Source organism: Primulina eburnea, chromosome 4, assembly GCF_022965805.1.
Source record: "Primulina eburnea isolate SZY01 chromosome 4, ASM2296580v1, whole genome shotgun sequence".
Taxonomy (NCBI): domain Eukaryota; kingdom Viridiplantae; phylum Streptophyta; class Magnoliopsida; order Lamiales; family Gesneriaceae; genus Primulina; species Primulina eburnea.
Genome location: NC_133104.1, coordinates 2,938,129 through 2,964,678, shown reverse-complemented (window position 1 = coordinate 2,964,678; position 26,550 = coordinate 2,938,129). Strand labels below are relative to the sequence as shown.

The window sequence follows — 26,550 nt, the reverse complement described above, 5'->3', positions numbered from 1 at the left end:
AGATACATATAACTTCTGTTCCAGGAGTATAATTATAACCATGAGTTTTAACATTTAATGTTAAAGCATCTAATATATTTGGATCAAACAAAGATAAAGATAAATTTGGATAAACATCAAAATATACTGGACCATGTGCCAGACTAGATTGAATTATTCCCATTAGGGATTGTTTCCAATTCAAATTTCTTCCATCTCTTAAAGCTGCTATGAAGCTTTCTGGTAAACCTTCTAATGTTAAAGGTCTAAAAGCAATTTGAATTAATCCTATATGAATAAATTTATAATTTTTCATATAAGGCATAATATCTTTATTGTTTAACAATCTTATTACCATTTCATTATTATGAAGAGGTACAGATGATTCTGTAGTTTTAACTACTTGTTTAAAACCAATTCTTTCAAAAGTTCCTAACTTATAGATCATTTTAGATTCTATCTTAGGAATAGTCCATTTATTCAATAAATCTAAATTTTCAGGTAAATCATATTCTTCATTTAAACTGTTATGAACAATTTCTTTCATACTGAACATATTCATTTGAATAAAAAGTGCTAAATTATTAACCAGACTATTTCCATGGCTCTGATACCATCTGGGGCTTGGAATCAAAGAGGAATCTGATACGTGGCATTGTTTTACCAAACTTTTCCTTAGTGGCTTTCGCACACATGGAGGTTATTGGTTTCCAGCCTATATACCATCTTCAACTCAAATTGAGCTAAGAAAAGGAGAAATTTAAACTCCAGAATAATAATGAATATAAGATTCTTATTTGGAATTTTACGAAACATAAAAGGATTTACGAAAGATATATCAAAGAAATTAAACAACAGAGGATTTATCGAGGGCCCAAAGAATCATAAATTCATAAAAATCACCCATAAACGCCTTAAACGCCATTTCTCGGCTAAGCAGGCTGAAGGGCTACAACATGAATTTACTTTTCCCGGATAAACTCGAACCTTGTGTTAACCATTTCCTGGTTCATCTTCTTACCTTATGTTCTAACCAAAGACTCTTATATTACATTAGATTCCAGAAATTTAAATAAATCTTTTATTATATCAATCTGATTCCAAGTTACAAATAAATATAGATCATGTCATAGTAAAGAAAATAATTTAGCACGAATACTTTAGCCTGTCATTCAGGCTAATCACTGAAATATTTAAATTAAAAACAAAAGTAAAAACAAAAAATAAAAACAATAAACTTACAAGGTTGTAAGCAGAACTTCAAGCTTTTATTAACTTCAGAAGGGTTGTATACAAGAGAGAGTAGAGAGGGGAGCAAACTCGACCGTGTCCTCCTAAGAACACAGAAGTAACCTATATATAGATAGAAGTGCCGGATATCAAACCCCGGATTCCATCTCTAAATAAAAATAGTAAATGCTTTATTAAAGCAAAAGTAACATGGTTACAAAATTCAAAAAATAAATAGTGATATAAAAATAAACATAAATTTTTTTTTATTTTATTCAGTTAAATAATTTGAAAATAAAATGTATATTTAAGTGAATTCAGTTAAATATTCTACTTTTTAGCTGAATCATGTAAAATAGTTGTAGTCATTTTTCACCAGTTTGTATCAAAATAGTTTATATATATCAAGGAGAAAAGAAAATACAAATAAATCAGTGCCACCGACAGCGCCAATTAGTAAAGACGACATAAAGCAAAAATACTCACATGCTAACGTTTCACATATTTCATATTTCTTCCATTAAATCTCGAAACCAATTTCTCAAAGTTTTGAACTTAAAAGGTACGCCTACATTTCATATTATAGACTATTTATGTTAAACACCATGTATAATACATTTTTTGGTATAGATTTAATCACAAAGGTCTGATATTCTGTTTTTCTTCTTTTTGAAGTGTAATAATCAGTACAATGTACTAAAATTTCTTCAGACTTCAGTCGCTCTTGCTTGCCTGTGCAAAGTATTCGCATGATTTGTTTATGTGTTCATGTTTCTCGAGTTAGATGTGAATATTCTGAGTTGATTGCTTGCAGAAAAGCTAATCATTTATGTGTTGATGTTTCTTGACTGAGTTCATAGCCCTGAGTTTTTTGGATTTTGAAGATCAAGTTTAGATTTAGATTGTGTAAGTTCTTAGAGATTCTGCGAAAACAAATCGTGGGTTTTTTGGGGAAAAAATATATTATATCTGCTACTGCGAAGTAAAATTATTCTTCTTGATGCATTAAAATAAAATGGTGTTGTAAATATTTTTTTAAAAAAGATTCCATTAAATTTTAAAAGAATTTATTTTTAACGTAGCTTTGGTTGTTTGCATTGTGTTGATGATTTAAGTTTTCTGTTGCATCTCAAATTTTGTGGTAAAACCATGTGCATTGACGATTGACGAAGGAAGTGGAAGAGGTCGTCTCTCTCATTTTTTTTTTCTGTTGACATGTATAAGTATTGATGTTTCAATAATAGAAAGGGAGAAAAGTATTCATTATTGCTCGAATCTCTGAATTGTTTGATAAAGATGACGAAGTCTTTAAAAATTCTAAAATGTGTCCTTAACCAATCGAAGTAAATATCCAGATGGAATTTGTAAAGATGGTTTCCCCATTCAAACAACTTGTTAAATTTTACCGCGAATTTCACGTCTCAAAATTGTGTAACATTTACCAATAGAAGATGTATATACAGGTGAAAGAAACGCTGTTGAGAAGAGAAGAAATTGGCTGATTAGTGTTGGTTGTATAGCATAACATAAGCCGCGTTTCGTGTTTTCTATTAACTAGTGTCTTTGTGATTCACGCTTACATAGATAGTTTGCGGAGAGTATATATAGCATTGTATCTGCAACGACATATTAGAGAGATCACTTCAATAACAAACTGATTTTGTTCCTCCAGTCTCTACATGTTTTAACAATTAGTTTTAGGTGGGACATTCTTGGATTGATATGATACATTGATGAATGCCATTAGAAAACAGAGATGAAGACATGGAGGAGTGGTACTTTAAACCTATTCTTGTTGCTGTTATTTGTTATTGGATGTTTTGTGGTGAAAAATCCCATCAAGAAGGGCTTTTTTCATGTTCCTCCAAACTTCAACACGACGTATCCTCTCGACTGGGAAATCCCTGGTCCTTCACCTGCTCGTTTTAATCCGGAAAACACTTCTCAAGGGATTCCTGATGAAGCTATATCGTCAGATTTAATCTTTGCTCAAAGCATCCTGTCAAACGAAGAACAAAGTTCCTTGCAAGCATGGAGGCGTTTCACACGTTTCACTGTGCATGATCAGCTCTTACCTAAAGCAAGTGAAGCAGTTAAGGCTGGTGTTATTGCATGGAAAAAGCTTATGATATCTGTTGAAAACGAAAAACGTGAGAATAATGGAAGTTTACCTGAGAAAGTCTGGAAAGTGAAGCAGTGTCCTCGTTTTTTGAGTAGCATGACTGCTTCAGAAGTTCACGAAAATGGCTTTAAACTGCACATTCCTTGTGGTTTGACTCAAGGTTCTTCAATCACTTTTATAAGCATCCCTTCTGGTAATTTTCAAGTTGAGTTGATTGGTGAACAGCTTCCAGGGGAACCAGATCCTCCCATTATTCTGCAATATAATGTGACCTTTCACAGAGATAATATATCTGAGGATCTTGTGATTAGTCAAAACACGTGGATTGTTGCACATGGCTGGGGTGAAGAGGAGCACTGCCCATCTGCAATTCAAGAAAATCTAACAAAAGGTACATTTGGCTTCATATAACATGTTCTTCAACTATATTATACTTACTCTGCCCCCTATTTGATCCTCCTAAACTGAAATCTTTTGTTGCATGTGGTGGGTGATACTGCTTTCACTATAATAATAGTGGATGAGTTAGACCGGTGCGACAAGTTGTGGGGCAATGATTATAACCACACCATCAGAACTAACCAAAACAATGGATCGACAAATATTTCTATGGTTTATGACGGGGAACCAAGAAAACATTTCCCTTTCAAACAAAACGATTTGTTTGTTGCTACAGTCAGAATTGGTTCAGAGGGAATTCATATGATGGTAGATGGAAATCACGTGACTTCATTTGCTTTCCATGAAGTAATCTCTCTAACCTCCTTTGGCCCTTGGACACGATATTTTCTAATTTGCTGATGTATGATTCACCTGTATCCATTGTGCATGCAGGCTTTGGAGCCATGGCTTGTTGGAAAAATAAGGATCTCCGGGTATGTGAATGTGATTTCTATGGTTGCCTCTGGTTTGCCAACATTAGATTTTTTGGAACATACAACTGACATGAATGCACTTAAACCGGTTACATTACCTCCACAAACTGAACTAAATCTCTTTATTGGAGTTTTGTCTACTCCCAACAATTTGAGGCGTAGAATGGCAGTTCGGAGAACATGGATGCAGTATCCTGCAGTCCGGTCTGGAAAAGTTGCAGTTCGATTCTTCGTTGGCCTGGTAAGAGTGTGTGAAGTTTGTGAATTTGGCTGAATAAATTATTTTATTCCTTACACTTGGTATTTATACAAGAATTACCAAATCTCCTATTAAAATAAAATATTCTATAAAATCTCCTATTAAATTAAAATATTCTATAAAATCTCCTATTAAAATAAAATATTCTATTTCTATTAAGCTTAGAATCCGGAATCATTTGTCAATAAATAATTCCGGATTTAGCACATTTTCCTATTATAGAATAAATAAATAAAATCATAAATACAAATCTGACTAGGAAATAATAGTAATTATAGTAATTCTAACACTCCCCCTCAAGTTGATGCATAGATGTCGATCATGCGCAACTTGGATTTAAAAGAGTCAAACTGAGGTCGATGAAGATTCTTCGTAAGAATGTCAGCAAGTTGACCATCGGACGGGACGTACGGAATGCAAATTTCCCCGGTGTCAATCTTTTCTTTGATAAAATGACGGTCAATCTCGATATGTTTAGTTCGGTCATGTTGAACGGGATTATGAGCAATGCTGATAGCAGCCTTATTATCACATAATAACCGCAGAGGAGTAGTGAAGGACATATGCAGTTCCCGAAGTAGAATCTGTAGCCACAATAGTTCACACACACCGTTAGCCATAGCTCGATATTCTGCCTCCGCGCTACTTCGGGCAACAACAGATTGTTTCTTGCTCTTCCAGGTGACCAAATTTCCCCAAACAAAAGTGCAGTAACCCGACGTGGAGCGGCGATCATGAACCGAACCTGCCCAGTCCGCATCAGTATAGGCCGACACGTTCCGAGAGGAATTCTTGCGAAAAAGGAGGCCCGAACCCGGAGTACCCTTAAGGTAATGGAGAATGCGAAAAACAGCCTGAGGATGGTGGGCATAAGGGTCATGCATGAATTGACTGACTACATTCACGGCGTGAGCAATATCGGGGCGAGTATGTGCAAGGTAAATGAGGCGGCCTACCAAATGTTGGTACCGAGACTTGTCAACGGGAACAGCGTTAGGAACGTCGCACAATTTCTCATTAGGATCCATTGGAACAGTAACAGGTTTGCAATGTAAGAGACCTGTGTCACGAAGTAAGTCGAGAACATACTTGGTTTGGGACAGAGCAATCCCTTCAGATGAGCGCGCGACCTCCATCCCCAAAAAATAACGTAGGGGTCCCAAGTCCTTCATAACAAAGGTAGAACTAAGAATTCCTTTAAGCCTTGCTAACTCCGGAAGATCACTGCCGGTAAGAACAATATCATCGACATACACAATCAAAATCGAAACAAGACCCTGAGAAGAGTGCTTAAAAAACAGAGTGTGGTCTGATTGAGCCTGAGAATAACCGTGGTTAGTGATGACGGATGTAAACTTCCCGAACCAAGCCCGGGGAGACTGCTTAAGGCCATAAATAGCCTTACGAAGGCGACAAACATGACCCGGAGGAGAGTCTGCAAGGAAGCCCGGAGGGAGCTTCATGTAAACTTCTTCTTCAAGCTCACCATTTAGGAAAGCATTCTTGACATCAAGCTGATAAAGGGGCCAATCAAGGTTAACGGCAAGTGAGAGTAGAACACGGACAGTATTAAGTTTAGCCACTGGGGCAAAGGTCTCCTCGTAATCCACCCCATAAGTTTGGGTATAACCTTTGGCAACTAACCGAGCCTTGAAGCGCTCTATTGAACCGTCGGAATTATACTTGATTGTAAATATCCAGCGGCAGCCAACCGCACGCTTCCCCGCTGGTAACACGCCCACTTCCCACGTTTTATTAGTAGTCAAGGCATCCATCTCCGACATAACAGCCTCCTTCCATTTCGGATCCTCCATGGCCTCATCGATAGAGGTAGGGACACAGGTAGTCTGTATAGCAGAGGCAAAGGCTCGATAGGAAGTGGAAAGTTTAGCAAAGGAAATAAAATTATTCATGGGATATAAAGGTGTCCTGGTACAAGTCCGCGTCGGTTTTCGCAGAGCAATCGGAACATCCAAATCAGTAAATACCGGGTTAGGTAAGGGAAAAGATGTATTACCTGAATCGTCGGTCGAAGTGGAATCAGGCAGTGGTAGAGGGGTGGCATGACCTGAAGTAACGGCAGGAGGGCGGCGCCGGGAATAGACCTGAAGAACCGGGGCCTGGTCAGAGGGCAGGGTAGATACCGAAGAAGGTTGATTTATGAAGGGAGTGGGTAATGGTATGGGAATAGGGTCGGGAAGGTCACACTCCCCCTGGGATGTAACCGAGTCATAGTAAGGAATGTTTTCAAAGAACGAAACATCCATGCTAACAAAAGATTTGTTAGTGACGGGATTATAACATCGATAGCCCTTTTGCGTAGGAGCATAACCCAAAAAAATGCATTTTATGGCTCTTGGATCGAACTTGGAGCGAGTGGGCGATATATTATGAACAAAAGCAGCACAACCGAAAACTTTAGGGTCGACGGAGGTAAAAGAGCGGTTCTGCGGGAAGTAGGAGTGAAACAATGTAAAAGGCGTTTTAAAGCGAAGGACTTTGGACGGTAGCCGATTAATCAAATAGGCAGCGGTTAACACGGCATCGTTCCAAAAACGAGTAGGAACTTTAGATTGGAACATGAGGGAGCGGGCAATCTCAAGTAAGTGGCGATTTTTCCTCTCTGCGACACCATTTTGTTGGGGGGTGTCGGTACAAGAGCTGTGATGAAGAATTCCGTGAGAGATAAGGTATTCCCCCAGAATAGAATTAAAGTATTCACGACCGTTATCAGTCCGCAGGACTTGAATATTGGTATGAAATTGAGTTTTGACAAAGGAGTGAAAATTTTTAAATGTGAGGGCTGCCTCTGATTTATCTTTAAGAATAAATACCCAGCAAAATCGAGTATGATCATCAATTAATGTTAAAAACCATCTTTTATTGGTATAACTCGGGACCCGAGATGGACCCCATAAATCACTGTGTATAAGGGAAAATGGAGCAGAAGGTGTATATGGATGTGGTGGATAGTGAACACGGTGGTGCTTTGCTAATTGACAGATATCACATTGAAAAGAAGACGGATTTTTATTTGTAAACAAAGAAGGGTACAAATGTTTTAAATAATGAAAACTCGGATGACCTAATCGGAAATGTAAAAGCTTAATTGGACACACATTAGAAAAGGAAAAGAGGCCTAAGTGTAAAGACCGATCTTTAATGGGACCAACGCCGTCTTCGTGGTGAAAGATGTAGAGGTCATCCACTCGTCTAGCATTGCCAATCATCCTCCCCGAACGACGATCCTGAAAAACACAGACATCGGGGGAAAAGTGTAAGGAGCAATCTAGATCAGTGGTTAATTTACTGACGGATAGTAAATTGCAATGTAAATTAGGGACGTGTAAAACAGAGGTAAGGGTTAAGGTGGGTGAGATAGTAATGGAGCCTTTGCCAGCAATGGAAGAAAATGAGCCATCCGCAACCTTGACTTTATCACGACCCGAACAGGGAGTATAAGAAGAAAACAACTCGGAACATCCCGTCATGTGATCGGTGGCACCGGAGTCTATAAACCATGGCCGATGGTGTAAGAGCGAAGCTAAAGCTCGAGGGATGTTACCTTGACGAACATGGGAAGTCGATGAGGAAGCAGGAGTAGGCTTGAGGAGACTCAGCAATTGATGAATTTGATCAGTGGAAAAAGTCATAGGGGCAGGGGCAGAAGACCGTGGAGAGGTTGTAGTAGCCACAGCGACACTTTTTCCAGTCGTCTTCGAGCTCGATGGTAACTTTGGGGGCTTGCCATGTAGGGCCCAACACTTCTCCCGAGTGTGCCACGGTTTATGACAGTAATCACACTCAAAATAGTCAGATTTGCCCGGTTTCCGGGAGTCATTGGTTCGAACTTTGGCTGGGGCAGGGGCCTGGGTAGCCATGGCAGAAGGCTCGAAAGAGGCGACGTTGGGGCCAAGCATGACCGTACGGCGGCTTTCTTCACGACGAACCTCGGAGAAGACCTCCCGCGGAGTCGGGATAGGATCCCGGCCAAGTATCCGACCACGAACCTCATCGAGATCCTTATTAAGGCCAGCAAGGAATTGGAAGACACGGTCTTTCTCGATCAATTTGAGGAACTGAGCATGATCCGCAGAGCACTTCCATTCAAAGTCATAGTACAGATCGCATTCCATCCACAAGGCCATGAGATCGTTGAAATATTGAGTGACAGATTTGGATCCTTGCTTAGCATCCCGCATCTTAGTAGTTACCTCATAGAGTTGAGCCGAGTTCCCAACATCTGAATACGTATCCTTGACAGCGTCCCACAAAGCTCGTGCTGAAGGTAGAAACAAATAGGAGCGACCAATAGAGGGCTCCATGGAGTTGATCAACCATGACATAACCATGGAATTCTCAATCTCCCAGGCATTGTAGGACGGGTCGGTTTTGGCAGGTTCAGTCGTGGTACCATTGAGGTGGCCAATTTTTCCTCGTCCTTTAATGAACAAGGTGACCGATTGGGACCACTGCAGAAAGTTGGTACCATTAAGCTTATGGGTAGTGATCAAAAAATTGGTGGAAATTTCATTTTGGTTAAGATTGGTGGAAGAGTGGCCTCCACCAGTGGGTTTTGTGGTAGATTCACCATCAATTGTAGTGTTCGGGGAAGATGACTCAGCCATAAAGCTTCCAAAGAAAAATTCCGGGTAGCTCATAATAGAAGAGCAATCGGAAAAAAAGAAAGGTTTAAAGTATCGGATCGATTATAGCTCTGATACCATGTGAAGTTTGTGAATTTGGCTGAATAAATTATTTTATTCCTTACACTTGGTATTTATACAAGAATTACCAAATCTCCTATTAAAATAAAATATTCTATAAAATCTCCTATTAAATTAAAATATTCTATAAAATCTTTTATTAAAATAAAATATTCTATTTCTATTAAGCTTAGAATCCGGAATCATTTGTCAATAAATAATTCCGGATTTAGCACATTTTCCTATTATAGAATAAATAAATAAAATCATAAATACAAATCTGACTAGGAAATAATAGTAATTCTAACAGAGTGCAACCAGATGGAGAAGCCTTTTTAAGAAACCACTTTTTTTTTTTAGGAGGATGGTTTTTTTTTTTTTTTTTTTTTTAATACAGTGATAATTTGTTAGTTTTTGGGTAAATTGCTCATAAATCCCTGAACCCAAACTCAACTTTACCCAAACTCCCTACACCTCAAAATGGACAAGATTAACCTTATTCCTATTTTAAGTTTAATTGATCATCACGCTTTCCAAATGGTATCAGAGCGAAAGGTTGAATTATTTCAAATACAAATTTTATTATTATAAGTAACTAATTGTATAAGAAGGACAATTTTGTAAAAAATATGAATTCGAACTTCGGTTCGAGTAAAAAATAATTTACAAGGAATATTCCAATATTTTGGAATATAAACAAGTGCATCTAACTATAGTTAGATATCAGAAACAAAAAGGGAAACTACTGCACCCTCAGGTAAACTTATGATTCAAACAAATAAGTTTCTGGAGATAGTTCCAGATTTCTCTAAGCTTTCTTCGGATCTTAGGGAAAGACAGAAGACCGTACAAAATTATGGCAATATGCTATACTTTGTAACTCAAAGGGTTGAGAAAATCCTTGAAACCTAGGAAAAAATTCTTGGGATATTAAAGTATATTCAAATAAGAATTCAAAAACTAGAACACCAACCAAAAAAAAATTCAGGAGGATGGTTACCACCATCATTTGGGACCGAACCTTTGTTACATCAGCAAGGGAAGATCAGAGTAGTGTCAAAACCTTTGACTGAAGAAGAAAAGATGATCAATCTAATTAAGTCTGTCTCAGAAAAGAAATTAATCTGATGACAACTTTAGAAAGGATTGGTTTGGAGGATCTACAAGAGCTTGCGGAATCTTTCGCGAATCTCAAAGTAGTAGATCTAAAGATGAACACAGCAGTAGGTGAAACATCACCTGCTATAACTTGGTCATCTTATCAGGAACCATCAAGGAAAAGTATGGGATCTCATAATATAAATATGAGAGAATCTCAAACTGATTTCCATACTGGTGGAGGATCACACCCAGCGGGAACAAGGGCAAGGAGAAATCAAATTCCTTTGCACCAAACATCCTATTGGAAAACTGTTTTGGATCCTATACATCCTTATGGGGTTATGCTTAACCATGATGTATTAAACTTCAAAAACAGAGAAGATCTCATAGATGATTGGACATATGCTATGAGAATTGCAGCAGGAACACTTGATCTCAACAAAAGAGGATTCATTAAACTGTTATAAATGAGTCTTATGAGATTAGTGAAAATTGCTTGGGACATGACTTCATTAGACATTAAAGAGTCAGTCCTAGCTGGCGAATCTCTTAGTGAGATCGATGGAAAAATGGCTACTCTATTTAAAGCACATTTTATAGGAGTAGACTATTTCAATAGTCAAGATACAGAGAAGAAGAAGAAATACACTCAAGCTCTGTATAGTCTTGAATTACATGACATATGTTTGATGGATGAATACATTATGTTATTCACTAAATATAGATGGAATTCAGGAGTCGAAGAAGATATACCTATGCAGCTTTTCTTCGCAAAAATGCCAAGTCCTTGGAGAGAAATGCTCATAAGGGAATACGTACCTGGTAATCCAGATACGTTGGCAAGAAGAGCCTCTTTCCTTAAAGAAAAGTTGGCAGAATGGTGTCACATGGCAGCATTACAAAAGAATTACAAACGATTAAAGGATATCAACAAAGAACTCCTTTGTGTTGTAAAGAAAATGATTTTCCAACAATTTTTGGAAGTAAACCACATATGCATAAAAGGAAAAGTTTTAGAAATCATCCTTATGCTCGAAGTGGAGGAAGTTCTTGGAAACCAAGAACAGTATGGTCTAGACAGAAAGCCGGATCTTACAAATCTGGACAAAGAAGCGGACCATCAAGAAGTAGGATATCATCCCAAGCATCGAGTTCATCTCGAAGCACTGGAAGAACACCTACAAAGAAAACTTTCAGAAGAACTTATACTCGGGCTAATGAAAGTTTCAAAGACTGTAATTGCTGGACATGTGGAGCAAGAGGTCATATCTCGACCAATTGTCCAGAAAATGAAAAAAGAGGTATTAAACGCTTTGATCTTATCCCGGATATTGAAGAAGCAGTTTATTACCAAGATCTTATTCAAGTATATCGGTTTGAGGATATTGCCTCAGATGAAAGTATATATGAGGGGAACTTGTCAAAAAATCTCTATTCTCATTCTCAACCTTCTCTTTACTCTCTACCCTACTAAAACTTTGTTTCAACTCTCTATATCTTTCAAATTTCCAAATTTGCCCTTTTACCTTTATTTCGAATAATTGATTTTTCACTTGTAAATAATGGCCCATCATGCTTCCGTAAAATAAATTAAATCTTTTACCTCTTTGACCGGAGTAGCACCGGGTTATATCCACCGTATTTTACAGACTGCTCCTCACAGCCCAACCACGCGATCGCAACCGATGGTTAACGACGTAGGTTCCTTCAGCAGTACTTGACACAACCCTAATTCGTTTCCTACCTTAAGGTGTACAATAAAAGATAAATTTTTTAAAATAATACATGAGAGGGGCTAAGAGCAAAGATCTCTTTATTCAAACACCAACATTTTATTAATACATAGTAACCTCCTGTAGAGGAGGAGAAACTTGTTTAGCTACTAATAGTAGCTGAACTCACTACACACATAAATTTGAAAATATTACAAATGATTTAGAAAGATGCCTTCATCTTCCTTCTGTTTCTTTATTTATAGAAGGCTCCTTCGGATTTGAAACTCGGATCATAAGCCTTTATAGCTTGCTTGGGGACCATATAGTGGTTGAGTGGTCCTTTCCTACAATGTCTTTTTCTAGATTATTAATCTAGACATCAACTTTTCCCATTCTTTTATTTCACCGCACTGCCAGTAGGAATGCGTTTGAAAAAGATCAGCTGTAATTTCGTCCCCTTTTTCTTGGAACGTTTGAGCTAAAGATCTGAGAGCTTTCAGCTCCTTCCTTTCATACTTGAATTTTGTTTTTAAAACCTTTAGATATGTAAAATACATTTTCTGTAGATTTTCTTTCTTGGTGTGTTTCACTGGTTCCAATATGTCTTTATTTATAGATGAAAATTTCGGGACCAGTTGTTTGGCTTTTATTCATGGGATTCTTTTAGTCTTTTTAAAGATATAGTATCCAATGTCCTTCTGTCTTTTACCACTCATTATTAGTGGTTTTTGTGTCATCTACCACCTATTATTGGTGGTCCTTGTCTTTCCACTCACATGGTGGGTTTTTCTTTTTGCTAGTGGGCTGATCACATGTACACCTTTAATTTTGTCGAGGAATCTTTGGTTTTCGTTGTCCTCGAGGAAAACGTGAAGGTGGTCCATCTCCACTTGTGCTTGTGTCGGTAAAGTGTTTCCAATCAGATATCGGTTTGAATCCTTTACCGAATTCAGGTTCCTTCTGGTTTTGGCATTCAAGGCAGATGTTTTCTGACCATCTTCCTATATGTGCCATATTACAGAATTTCGGCGAGTCTCTTTACTAGCCGGCAGCTTGCTGTTCCACAAAAGATTTCTCTTTTTCTCGAATTAATCTTCTGCAAAACTTGTAGTTTTTCCTGTCATGGTGTTTAACATGAATGATCCGTTCACTAAAAGATTATAAAATTTGAACGGGAACTTGACTTTGTCCATCTCAGTGAGACAGACCCATAAACCCCATGCTCTTCGTGTATGTCACGCCCCGAGATCGAGGTTAGTTGACATCGGCGTTATTCAACAATCACATAATTGCTAAACAACAAGCCTCGTAGTACAGTATAAACCAAAACCAGTTTATATATCATAAATGCCATAAAAATGGAATCTTCTTTACAATAGTACCTCTGAAAACGATAAAAATCTGCGGAAGCGTTTATAACTTGAATTAAAAACTCACGAGAACATATTCTTAATTAAAACTCTTCATGCGTCCACTATCAGTCCCAAAAACTGGTGTCCGATTCTTCTTTCTCTATTTCTTCTTCTGACTTATCTGGGGAGGATAGAGTAAGGGGTGAGTATTTTGGGAAATACTCAGCAAGCAGGGGCCGTTCGAGTACAATATAACAACATGCATAAAATTTTGAAATCACATGACTTGCATAACATCATTCATAACACATGCTTAACATTGACCAGCACTGAGATTCATCTACTTTCTATGGTTTACCGATATCAGTCCCTAATTTTTACTCCTCTAAGGGGGCGAGGCCGTATAGCGGTTATGTCCCCCACCGCGTAAGGGTACGTCATGGTTGGGATTCCCACCCATATACAGTCGAATCCTCACAGTGCTCAAAACCGTATGACAACCAACACAAGAACGGAGTAGAAGAAGAACGTACTCGACCGTATTTTCAAAAAACGAAATAAATATGCATAAACGAAAGTTTAATCTTTAAAACAAGCCCACTTACCTTAGACTGGAAGAAAACGTGAAGAACTCGGAAAACATAGTAGAATCATGCAACCAGCACTTTGAAAACGCAGCAGCACAATCGTCGAAAAATCAGCCGTCTTGAAAAATTCATTGCGCCTTATTGAACCGTTGGATTTTGCTGAAATTTGGATATGTTATTCGGAACATATCGAAGGATATATTGAACGGTGGAGATCGGATTCTGAGCAACCAAACGTGAGAAACGAATTTCTAAACTAGACAGAATTTTGATGACTCGTGCAGAATTTTTGGGAGAAAAATTTCGAAAATTTCAGCAGCATGCGGAGAGCAAATTTTCGAAATTTAGGGTGTAGGGAATGCTAGGCTTGATGTGGTATTTATAGGAGAGGAGAAATGAGCTAAACTTGGTATTCAAATCTTACCAAAAACCGATTGATTTTCCTTCCAAAATTGCGAGATAATTATTCCTTAATTATCGAGATGCTCCTTCCATACATATTGATATGCTTCCTTGTTGAGAAAATTTGCCTTGTTTGTAATATTTCCTTCCAAATTTGATTGATATCCAGCCTTATTTCGAAATTAATACATGATTTGTACTGAAATTGAATTTCATGTATTTATTGGCTTGAAATTTCCAATACCATGTATTATTTAATATTTTCGAATTTATTATAACTCGAAAATAAATTCTTATACATGTCTATATTTAATTAATTACATGCCCAAAATTTTGGGTTCTCACATTCCTCCCTCCTTATTGGAAGTTTCGTCCTCGAAACTTGAGTCGACTTGACCTTGGAAAAGGTAGGGATATTGCTTGCACATTTTCCCTTCAAACTCTCATGTAGTTTTCTCGTTCTGTTTGTTTTGACCATTGCACCTTGACGTAAGGAATGATACGTCGTCTCAATACTTGGTTCTTGGTGTCCACGATATGAATAGAGACATCTTCATATTTCAGCTCTCCCCCATGTTACATTTGATCATGAGCGGTTTAATTTTCACAACATGGCTTCAGTTCGAGATGTATTTCCTTATTTTGGACTTGTGGAATACATTATGGATTCTAGACATATCTGGTGGCAATGTTATTCTGTAAGCCAATATGTCAATCTCTCCAGAATTTTGAATAGTCATACGTACCGAGGTTTCACTTTTTCAGCTTTACTGAATCTAATGATTCTTTCAACTAGTGAGACCCTTATATAAGCTTTTTCCCTCAATGTGAATTACATTGGTCTCTTTTTAAGATCAGACTAACTCTTTTGCTGGTGTTATGCGGCCTTGAGTCAGTCTCTGATGATGGCCACCTTTCCATTGTCTCTTGGATTAGTTCTAGCCCAGTTATGACTGTCTCTTCTATTTTGTCCTAGTACAGTGGTGATTGATACTTTCGTCCGTAAAAGCTTCAAATATATTCATTCCAATATTTCCGTGATAACTGTTATTGTAGGAGAAATTCTATCAGGGGTATATGTCCACTTCAATTACTACTGAAGTCTTAGGCACATGCCCTTATCAAACCTTCTAAGGTTTGAATCATTCTCTCTGTTTGACCATCATTATAAGGGTGATAAGCCGTACTAAGAGTAACTTTTGTTCTCAGGGCTTTTTGAAAGCTCTACCACAGACGTGACACAAATCTTGGATCTCCATCCAAAATTATGATTGTAGGCACTTTATGTAGCCGTATAATGTTATCCATGTATAGAGTAGCCAACTTGTCAATATTATAATTCCTTCGGACGAGTAGAAAATACACAGATTTTATGAGTCTATCTACGATTATACGCACCCTGTTGTGACTCTGTATTGACTTTGACAATTTTACAACAAAATCCATGGAAATATGTTCTCATTTCCATTCTAAGATTCTAACGGTTGCAGTCTTTCCAGTCGTTGAAACTCGACTTTCACTTGTTGGCATACTTGTCACTTAAATATAAATTCGGCGATGTCTCTTTTCATTCTGCTTCGTCAAAAACATTCTTTCAAATCTCTATACATCCTTGTAATGACGGAATAGATCGTGAATGTTGACTTATGCGCCTCTTACATCACTTTTTATCGAATATTGTCGATCTCTGGCACACACAATCGTCCTCTCATTCCTAGGATTCCGTCTGGGTCCACTTGAAAATCTGACAATTTTATTTCCTTGGCTTATTCTTCGAAAAACTCTAGTGTCGTGTCTCGACTCTGATTTAACTTGACTGCTTCTCGAAGACATGGTTGTGCGGAGAGTGATGCTAGGGTTATCTTACCCATGTTTTTCCGACTTAAAGCATCGACAACCTTATTTGTCTTGCTGGGGTGATAGCTTATTGTCAAGTAATAGTCCTTGAGCAACTCTATCCACCTTCTTTGCCTCATTTTAAATTCTTTTTGCATGAACAAATACTCGAGGCTTGGTGGTCTGTGAATATTTCACACTTGATATCGTAGAGATAGCGTCTTCGAATTTTCGAAGCAAAGATCACTTCTACCAACTCGAGATCGTGAGTAGCTTAGGTTTGCTCATGCGGCTTCAGTTGACTCGCCTATCTCGCATGAGTACGCATCTGATATCTTTCTTTGAAGCTTTACTGTAGATGGTAAAATCTTGTCCTCAGTAGATCATACCAACATTGGTGTAGATGCTAACTTCTTCTTTAATGTTTGAAAGCTCTTTCACATCTTTCTCTTCAGTTGAATTCATAGTTCTTTTGTACGAGTCTCGTCAGTGATACGACTATTGAAAAGAAACCCTCGACGAATTTCAGCTAATAGCCTGGTAATACAAAGAAGATTCTAATTTCGATTGCATTCTTATGTTTCAGCTAATTTAGAATTACCTCTACTTTCTTTGGGTCCACTGATAGTCCTGATTTTGATCTTACATGACCTTATTCTGAATGCTGACATTGGGGTGTCTTCTGCTCTGACCTATAGCTGATGATAGCATGTCCTCAGGTCAACCTTGGAGAATATTGTAGCTCCTTTACGTTGATCAAAAAGATCTTTTATCATTGGAAGAAGATATTTATTCCTAATTGTGATTTTATAGAGTTCTCTATAATCTATACACAATCTCATACTTTCATAATTATTCTTTACAAATAGGACTGTAGCTCCCACGAGAATGCACTTGGCCTAATATGCTTTTTGTCTAACAACTCTTGAAGTTGTTCTTTTAGCTCCTTGAGTTCATCTGGAGCCATTCGGTACAGTGTATTGGAGATTAGTGCATCACTGGTACCAAATTTATCTCGAAATCTACTTCTTAGTCCGAGAACATTCCAAGCAGTCTTTCTGGAAAAACATCTGAAAATTTTCGTATTACTGGAATATCTTCCAACTTCGGCTCATCTCCTTCTTGCACTTTGTTCACCATTGCTAGGTAAACTTCTTCTCCCGATATTATGGCTTTCAAAGTCTAGGTAACAGAAAAATGTATTTTTATTCCTTGGCATCACCATGGTATCTGATTTTTTTCTTGATTCGGGGTTCAGAGTTTGACATTCTTACTCTGACCATCTACTATTGCACAGCTCTTAGATAACCAATTCATCCTTAGTGTGACGTCGAAATCTACCGAAGTGAGTTGAATTAAGTCGGCACTGAACATACACGAATTGATACTAATTTTATCTTATCTTGAAATTATCCCGATTCCTATCTCAAAAATTAAAACCCATATAGAATATTGAAACTTAACTCAATATCGATCTATAACTTAAATCCCGAAAATTATAACCTAGTCGTTACTTCAAATATTTATTCTTTTTACTAAATCTTACTTCATCAAGATCATGAGCCTATCACGCTCTAATACAAAGGAGTTCACTGGATGTCATTCTCTTTGAATCATTCTTAGTACCATAAAAGTCAAAACTTATTGTACTATACTTTCCTTGGTACCCATCAATATCTCATAACTTACTTTTTTTTTTTTTACGTAAGGTCGTAGCCTACTTGTTATCCCAAAATAATATAAATTCCTTAACCTGATGATATTTTCTCACGACATATTCCAATGTCCTACATATTTAAAGTTAACGCTTAATATTCTTAATAACCCAAACATATTGCTCACACAATTAACTATCGACATAAAATCAACTTCTATAGTACAGTACCCAAAACTTATGATATAATTCTTATATCAACTTTTCTCATATTAGTTTTCATAAATAACTTATCATCCTCGAGTCAATTTTTTTTTCTCCTTAAATCAGAAGCTTAAGTCAACTTATCTTTGATAGATATATTCCCAAAATATATACAAATACTAATTGTCCTCATAATAAATTTCCATAAGAATTCTACAAGTAATCCCAAAAACGCGTTGAACGTGAATTTTCCAGAATTTTTCCAAAAATAGAAATTTTGGACATTGATCCATGGATAGAAAGAATACGTCGAGAGGATTCCAGAACAGTTGACGAAATTAAATTCTGAGTTTCCTACGAAAAGTTATGAGTTCTACGAAACTTTCCTAAAATAGCAAAAACGTGATTTCGGAGGTCTAAATGAAGGATTTTCTCGTTTTCGGACCACGCCTCACATCAAAGTTGTGAATAATACTTGTTGGAAGTTCCGAAGGGGACTGCGTCAGCCTTTTGCCATAATCTGACAAATTTTTCTTCCCAACTGGATTATGAACCTGGCGGCTCTGATACCACTTAAATGTCACGCCCCGAGATCGAGGTTAGTTGACATCGGCGTTATTCAACAATCACATAATTGCTAAACAACAAGCCTCGTAGTACAGTATAAACCAAAACCAGTTTATATATCATAAATGCCATAAAAATGGAATCTTCTTTACAATAGTACCTCTGAAAACGATAAAAATCTGCGGAAGCGTTTATAACTTGAATTAAAAACTCACGAGAACATATTCTTAATTAAAACTCTTCATGCGTCCACTATCAGTCCCAAAAACTGGTGTCCGATTCTTCTTTCTCTATTTCTTCTTCTGACTTATCTGGGGAGGATAGAGTAAGGGGTGAGTATTTTGGGAAATACTCAGCAAACAGGGGCCGTTCGAGTACAATATAACAACATGCATAAAATTTTGAAATCACATGACTTGCATAACATCATTCATAACACATGCTTAACATTGACCAGCACTGAGATTCATCTACTTTCTATGGTTTACTGATATCAGTCCCTAATTTTTACTCCTCTAAGGGGGCGAGGCCGTATAGCGGTTATGTCCCCCACCGCGTAAGGGTACGTCATGGTTGGGATTCCCACCCATATACAGTCGAATCCTCACAGTGCTCAAAACCGTATGACAACCAACACAAGAACGGAGTAGAAGAAGAACGTACTCGACCGTATTTTCAAAAAACGAAATAAATATGCATAAACGAAAGTTTAATCTTTAAAACAAGCCCACTTACCTTAGACTGGAAGAAAACGTGAAGAACTCGGAAAACATAGTAGAATCATGCAACCAGCACTTTGAAAACGCAGCAGCACAATCGTCGAAAAATCAGCCGTCTTGAAAAATTCATTGCGCCTTATTGAACCGTTGGATTTTGCTGAAATTTGGATATGTTATTCGGAACATATCGAAGGATATATTGAACGGTGGAGATCGGATTCTGAGCAACCAAACGTGAGAAACGAATTTCTAAACTAGACAGAATTTTGATGACTCGTGCAGAATTTTTGGGAGAAAAATTTCGAAAATTTCAGCAGCATGCGGAGAGCAAATTTTCGAAATTTAGGGTGTAGGGAATGCTAGGCTTGATGTGGTATTTATAGGAGAGGAGAAATGAGCTAAACTTGGTATTCAAATCTTACCAAAAACCGATTGATTTTCCTTCCAAAATTGCGAGATAATTATTCCTTAATTATCGAGATGCTCCTTCCATACATATTGATATGCTTCCTTGTTGAGAAAATTTGCCTTGTTTGTAATATTTCCTTCCAAATTTGATTGATATCCAGCCTTATTTCGAAATTAATACATGATTTGTACTGAAATTGAATTTCATGTATTTATTGGCTTGAAATTTCCAATACCATGTATTATTTAATATTTTCGAATTTATTATAACTCGAAAATAAATTCTTATACATGTCTATATTTAATTAATTACATGCCCAAAATTTTGGGTTCTCACAGTGTAGACATATCATCTTCAGAAATTGAAGCAACCACGGGTGTTTCTTCTGTTGGAGGGTCCTTGATAAATTTTTGAATATTTGTATCCGGCCTCCTTAACTTGATGAAATGAAAGGCTTCGTGAGAACCTTTTACTGCTGGTTCTGGTGCTGCACTGAAAAAGTATAGCTCCAAAACATCTCCTCTGGACAAATAATAATTATTCGCCCAAGTTTCATGAACAGCTTCCTGGATCCATTTTGGTAATCATGAAATTTCCGGAAAGCTTGGTGATCAAGTATAAACTGAGGCAAGAGCCCCGAATTCATACCATGCCTTGACCTCCTTTGGATATGAATTTGGTTTCATCCATACCCTCGGATATTTTCCTGAAACATCAACCCTGTTAGTAGCTGGGTTAATTCCAATTCTTGTTTTCAATTTCTCCCAATTCTACTGATAAACCTGAAATGAAGAAATTGTTGCTTCTTTGGTACCAACATTAGATTTGCCTTTGTCAATACGAGACCTAAGGTTGATCTTTCCCTCTTCAATCCCCGAGGTGAAGGGTTGACTTGAAGACTCAAGATAAGGATCAGGAATCTCAATTTTTGTTTCAGCCGACTCATCTGGTGGTGATCCCGACTTAACACTTGTGCAAGGGGTATTTGAATCTCCCGCTACAGGTATAGAGTCCTGTACTCGAAAAATCTCAATTTGGGAAACCAATGGCTTCTCAATGCCTTGGAGGATAGGCCTTTGCATTACAGACCATAACTGAGTATATGCCTGTAAACAACCTGTAATTCGATCAGAGACAATTCTCTTATCAGCTTGTTGTAGCCTTCCCGCAACTTCTGCGTTAACGGCCAACTTGTTGAACTCGGTTTGAAGCATTTCAAGGTGTTCCCTCAAATGCCTCTGCATCTTGATAATAGCACCTCTGCATCTTGATAATAGCATCAATGTCAATGCTGTACATCTCTTGTTAAAAAATCTGCAAGAATATTTTCATGAGATTTTATTATCATAATATCAAAAATATAATTCTGACAGAGTGCTTGCCATCTTAATAATCTGGCTTTCTCAGGTTTAGATTCAATTCTATTCCTTAAGAAAGCTTTCACCTGTGTATTATCAACTTTCAGAGTGAATTTCTTTGCAAGTAAGAATAATGGCCATTTTTCAAAAGCCCTTTTTACTGCATAAAATTCTTTCTCGTTGATATGCCATCTGATGGCTTCTGGATCTGAGAATAACCCACTACAATATCTACATGGTTGTTCTCCATCTGGTGTGAGCTTAGTAAGAACTGCTGCCCACCAATGATCACTGGCATCGGTATACAATACCAGATCATCTTTGTCTTGAGGAATAGTCATTTTTGGAATATTTTTACAAACCTTCTTTAAATGGATAAGTCATTCTGTGTGTTCTTTTGTTCATATAAATTTTGCATCTTTTTTCAATAATGGACTGAACATCTTCCTGTGTTTTGCTAGGTTTTTGATAAACATCCCAGCAAAATTAACAACTTTGAAGTTGCTTCTTGTCTTTGAGATTTTCTGGAAAATTCTGCACCTTTTCCACTATGTGTTCTTGCAGAATTATTCCTGACTCATCGGTTTCAATTCCAAGTTACATAGGATTAAGATTCTTCTGGAAAAATCTCTCCAATCAATCTTGGGTAAATCTTCGGAATTGAAATCGATGAGTGAGGAATAATTTTGCAAGAACACATAGTGAAAAGGTGCAGAATTTTCCAGAAAATCTCAAAGACAAGAAGCAAATTCAAAGTTTCTTAGGAGTTGTTAATTTTGCTGGGATGTTTATCAAAAACCTAGCAAAACACAGGAAGATGTTCAGTCCATTATTGAAAAAAGATGCAAGATTTATATGGACAAAAGAACACACAAAAGGACTTATCCATTTAAAGAAGGTTTGTAAAAATCTTCCAAAAATGACTATTCCTCAAGACAAATATGATCTGGTACTGTATACCGATGCCAGTGATCATTGGTAGGCAGCAGTTCTTACTAAGCTCACACCAGATGTAGAACAAACATATAGATATTGTAGTGGGTTATTCTCAGATACAGAAGCCATCAGATGGCATATCAACGAGAAAGAATTTTATGCAGTAAAAAGGGCTTTTGAAAAATGGCCATTATTCTTACTTGCAAAGAAATTCACTTTGAAAGTTGATAATACACAGGTGAAAGCTTTCTTAAGGAATAAAATTGAATCTAAACCTGAGAAAGCCAGATTATTAAGATGGCAAGCACTCTGTCAGAATTATATTTATGATAATAAAATCTCATGAAAATATTCTTGCAGATTTTTAACAATAGATGGACAACATTGACATTGATGCTATTATCAAGATGCAGAGGCATTTGAGGGAACATCTTGAAATTCTTCAAACCGAGTTCAACAAGTTGGCCGTTAACGCAGAAGTTGCGGGAAGGCTACAACAAGCTGATAAGAGAATTGTCTCTGATCGAATTACAGGTTGTTTGCATGCATATACTCAGTTATGGTCTGTAATGCAAAGGTCTATCCTCCAACGCATTGAGAAGCCATTGGTTTCCCAAATGGAGAGTTTTCGAGTACAGGACTCTATACCTGTAGCGGATTCAAATACCCCTTGCACAAGTGTTAAGTCGGGATCATCACCAGATGAGTCGGCTGAAACAAAAATTGAGACTTCTGATCCTTATCTTGAGTTTTCAAGTCAACCCTTCACCTCGGGGATTGAAAAGGGAGAGATCAACCTTAGGCCTCGTATTGACAAAGGCAAATCTAAGGTTGGTACTAACAAAACAACAATTTCTCCATTTCAGGTTTATCAGCAGAATTGGGACAATTTGAAAACAAGAATTGGAATTAACCCAGCTACTAACAGGGTTGATGTTTCAGGAAAATATCCCAGGATATGGATGAAACCAAATTCATATCCAAAGGAGGTCAAGGCATGGTATGAATTCGGGGCTCTTGCCTCAGTTTATACTTCATCACCAAGCTTTCCGGAAATTTCAGGACTACCAAAATGGATCCAGGAAACTGTTCATGAAACTTCGGCGAATAATTATTATTTGTCCAGAGGAGATGTTTTGGAGCTATACTTTTTCAGTGCAGCACCAGAACCAGCAGGAAGCTTTTCATTTCATCAAGTTAAGGAGGCCGGATACAAATGTTCAAAAATTTATCAAGGACCCTCCAACAGAAGAAACACCCTTGGTTGCTTCAATTTCTGAAGATGATATGTCTACACGAAGAGCATGGGGTTTATGGGTCTGTCTCACTGAGATGGACAAAGTCAAGTTCCCGTTCAAATTTTATAATCATTCAGTGAACGGATCATTCATGTTAAACAACATGACAGGAAAAACTACAAGTTTTGCAGAAGATTTATTCGAGTTGTGGAACAGCAAGCTGCCGGCTAGTAAATAGACTCGCCGAAAATTCTGTAATATGGCACATATAGGAAGATGGTCAAAAAAACATCTGTCTTGAATGCCAAAACCAGAAGGAACCTGAATTCGGTAAAGGATTCAAACCGAGATCTAATCGGAAACACTTTACCGACACAAGCACAAGTGGAGATGGACCACCTTCACGTTTTCCTCGAGGACAACGAAAACCAAAGATTCCTCGACAAAATTAAAGCTGTACATGTGATCAGCCCACTAGCAAAAAGAAAAACCCACCATGTGAGTGGAAAGACAAGGACCACCAATAATAGGTGGTAGATGACACAAAAACCACTAATAATGAGTGGTAAAAAACAGAAGGACATTGGATACTATATCTTTAAAAAGACTAAAAGAATCCAATGAATAAAAGCCAAACAACTGGTCTCGAAATTTTCATCTATAAATAAAGACATATTGGAACCAGTGAAACACACCAAGAAAGAAAATCTACAGAAAATGTATTTTACATATCTGAAGGTTTTAAAAACAAAAATCAAGTATGAAAGGAAGAAGCTGAAAGCTCTCAGATCTTTAGCTCAAACGTTCCAAGAAAAAGGGGACGAAATTACAGCTGATCTTTTTCAAACACATTCTTACTGGCAGTGCGGTGAAATAAAAGAATGGGAAAAGTTGATGTCTAGATTAATAATCTAGAAAAAGACATTGTAGGAAAGGACCACTCAACCACTATATGGTCCCCAAGCAAGCTGTAAAGGCTTATGATCCGAGTTTCAAATCCGAAGGAGCCTTCTATAAATAAAGAAGCAGAAGGAAGATGAAGGCATCGATCAACCTCTTCGTTTTTTTCTAAATCATTTGTAATATTTTCAAGTTTATGTGTGTAGTGAGTTTAGCTACTATTAGTAGCTGAACAAGTTTCTCCTCCTCTACAGGAGGTTACTATGTATTAATAAAATGTTGGTATTTGAATAAAGAGATCTTTGCTCTTAGCCCCTCTCATGTATTATTTTCAAAAATTTATCTTTTATTGTACACCTTAAGGTAGGAAACGAATCAGGGTTGTGTCAAGTACTGCTGAAGGAACCTACGTCGGTAACCATCGGTTGCAATCGCGTGGTTGGGCTGTGAGGAGCAGTCTGTAAAATTCGGTGGATATAACCCGGTGGTACTCCAGTCAAATGGGTAAAAGATTTAATTTATTTTACGGAAGCATGATGGGCCATTATTTACAAATGAAAAATCAATTATTCAAAATAAAGGTAAAGGGCAAATTTGGAAATTTGAAAGATATAGGGAGTTGAAACAAAGTTTTAGTGGGGAAGGGAGTAAAGAGAAGATTGAGAATGAGAATAGGGATTTTTTGACAAGTTCCCTTTGGTTTTTTGCTCCCCAAAAAGCTATTAAAAAGTTTGAAATAAACAATAAGGCAGAAAAAGGGTTTCTGCTCCTGATTCTCAAACATCTGAAAAATGCTAGTTAAAAAAAAAGAAGGATTTAGTAGGTCAAGAAACACATTTTTTAGACTGAATCAAGATCCTCACGTCTTGGAGCAATATTCAGTATTATTCCTGTTAGACAGAAACTAATACAAATTCAAAGCACCATCAGTTAGAATAAAGTCTGGTTATTAAAAATACAGCGTGTATTTTGCAGAATAAGAACCATACTGTAAATAAAGAGCTCTGGGACGAGGCACAAACTTTTGAAGACATCCAATTGATGCCTTTTGTCGACAATTATAGCCTCATCACATGGAAGACAATAGCAATCTGCATCTATGGGGTAGAATCTTCTCCCTTTCCTTGCTTATGCAGCTGACTGTTCCACCTATAGAGCCTTATTTATTCTAAACTCTTCAACAGACTGATGTTGTTTCAGCCAAGTTTATTATGAAGACGGATGACGATTCATTTGTTCGTGTCGATGAAGTATTAAATTCCTTGGACAGAATCAATGTGACTCATGGTTTGCTATATGGTCTCATCTATTCTAATTTAGAGCCTCATCGAGAACCTGCTAGCAAGTGGTATACTACTCTTGAGGTATCTGTTCCACTGATTTAAGTAACACATTTAATGACTGAATCATGCAATGAAATGGTCGTTCTGACCTCTTATTATCGAACTTACTACAAGGAATGGCCTGATGACAAGTACCCCCCTTGGGCATCTGGTCCTGGTTATGTCGTATCAAAGGATATCGCAGAGGCAGTTTCCAAGAAACACCGGGAGGGTCAGCTTAAGGTAGGAGTAAAAGAAAATCTTTGCTAGATTTCTCACTCTATTATACAAGTGACTGATGCTGGTATTATTTGTTACACTAAATAAGTATTTCTTTCACAAAAATGACGTGATGACCATGCAGATTCGGTGTATAGGAGAATCTAGCGACCAGGATATTAGAAGATTTGATATGAACGTTAAAATTCATTCAAAGGGGTTTGTTTTGTATTTGTTTCAAGTATTAATGGTCATGTAATTGCATGCAGATGTTCAAGCTAGAAGATGTTGCAATGGGAATCTGGATTTTAGATATGAAGAACAAGGGATTACAAGTTAGATATGAGAAGGATGATAGGATTTTTTATGAGTGCAAAGATGGCTATGTTGTTGCCCACCGACAAAGTCCTGGGGAGCTGCTGTGTTTGTGGAAGAAGATTCAAGAGAAAAACCTCGCTATATGTTGTAGCAATTAACTCGAATAGGTTGAAGATGATGGAAGATCATTCAATCATGCTGGAAGAAAGATTTTTAAGACATTACCTCTAGGGAAAGGTGACTACGAACGAATCAAATATGTGAGCGAACATTGGCTCTGGAAAGATTCCATTGGCAAGCCAAATATATCAATGATTTAAGTTGCGAGTTCGAGTCATACCAAGTTACTGTAAACACGAAAAATACGACATTTTGGCTAATTATATAGGAGTTGTCACGGGTAGCCGGAAACATCATGGCCGCCCTGCCCCATACTATTCTATTTTGATGTATAAATAAACACAATCTCTTGTTTATTCTTCATTGGTTGTGTATTTTGCTGCTCCCAAACAGTTTAAACTTCCATGATTTTACCCATATCT

At 37.3% G+C, this 26,550-nt stretch overlaps 1 protein-coding gene across 1 annotated transcript; it reads left to right on the top strand.

Moving 5' to 3' along the window:
• Nucleotides 1-1,656: 1,656 nt before the first annotated feature.
• On the top strand, nucleotides 1,657-26,491 carry LOC140830621 (beta-1,3-galactosyltransferase GALT1-like). Its single transcript, XM_073194027.1, has 8 exons — nucleotides 1,657-1,771; nucleotides 2,964-3,722; nucleotides 3,849-4,078; nucleotides 4,166-4,447; nucleotides 25,125-25,253; nucleotides 25,334-25,513; nucleotides 25,607-25,714; nucleotides 25,960-26,491. The coding sequence occupies exons 1-8, from the start codon at nucleotides 1,696-1,698 to the stop codon at nucleotides 26,164-26,166; spliced, it is 1,971 nt and encodes a 656-aa protein (XP_073050128.1). The 5' UTR covers nucleotides 1,657-1,695; the 3' UTR covers nucleotides 26,167-26,491.
• Nucleotides 26,492-26,550: the final 59 nt, after the last annotated feature.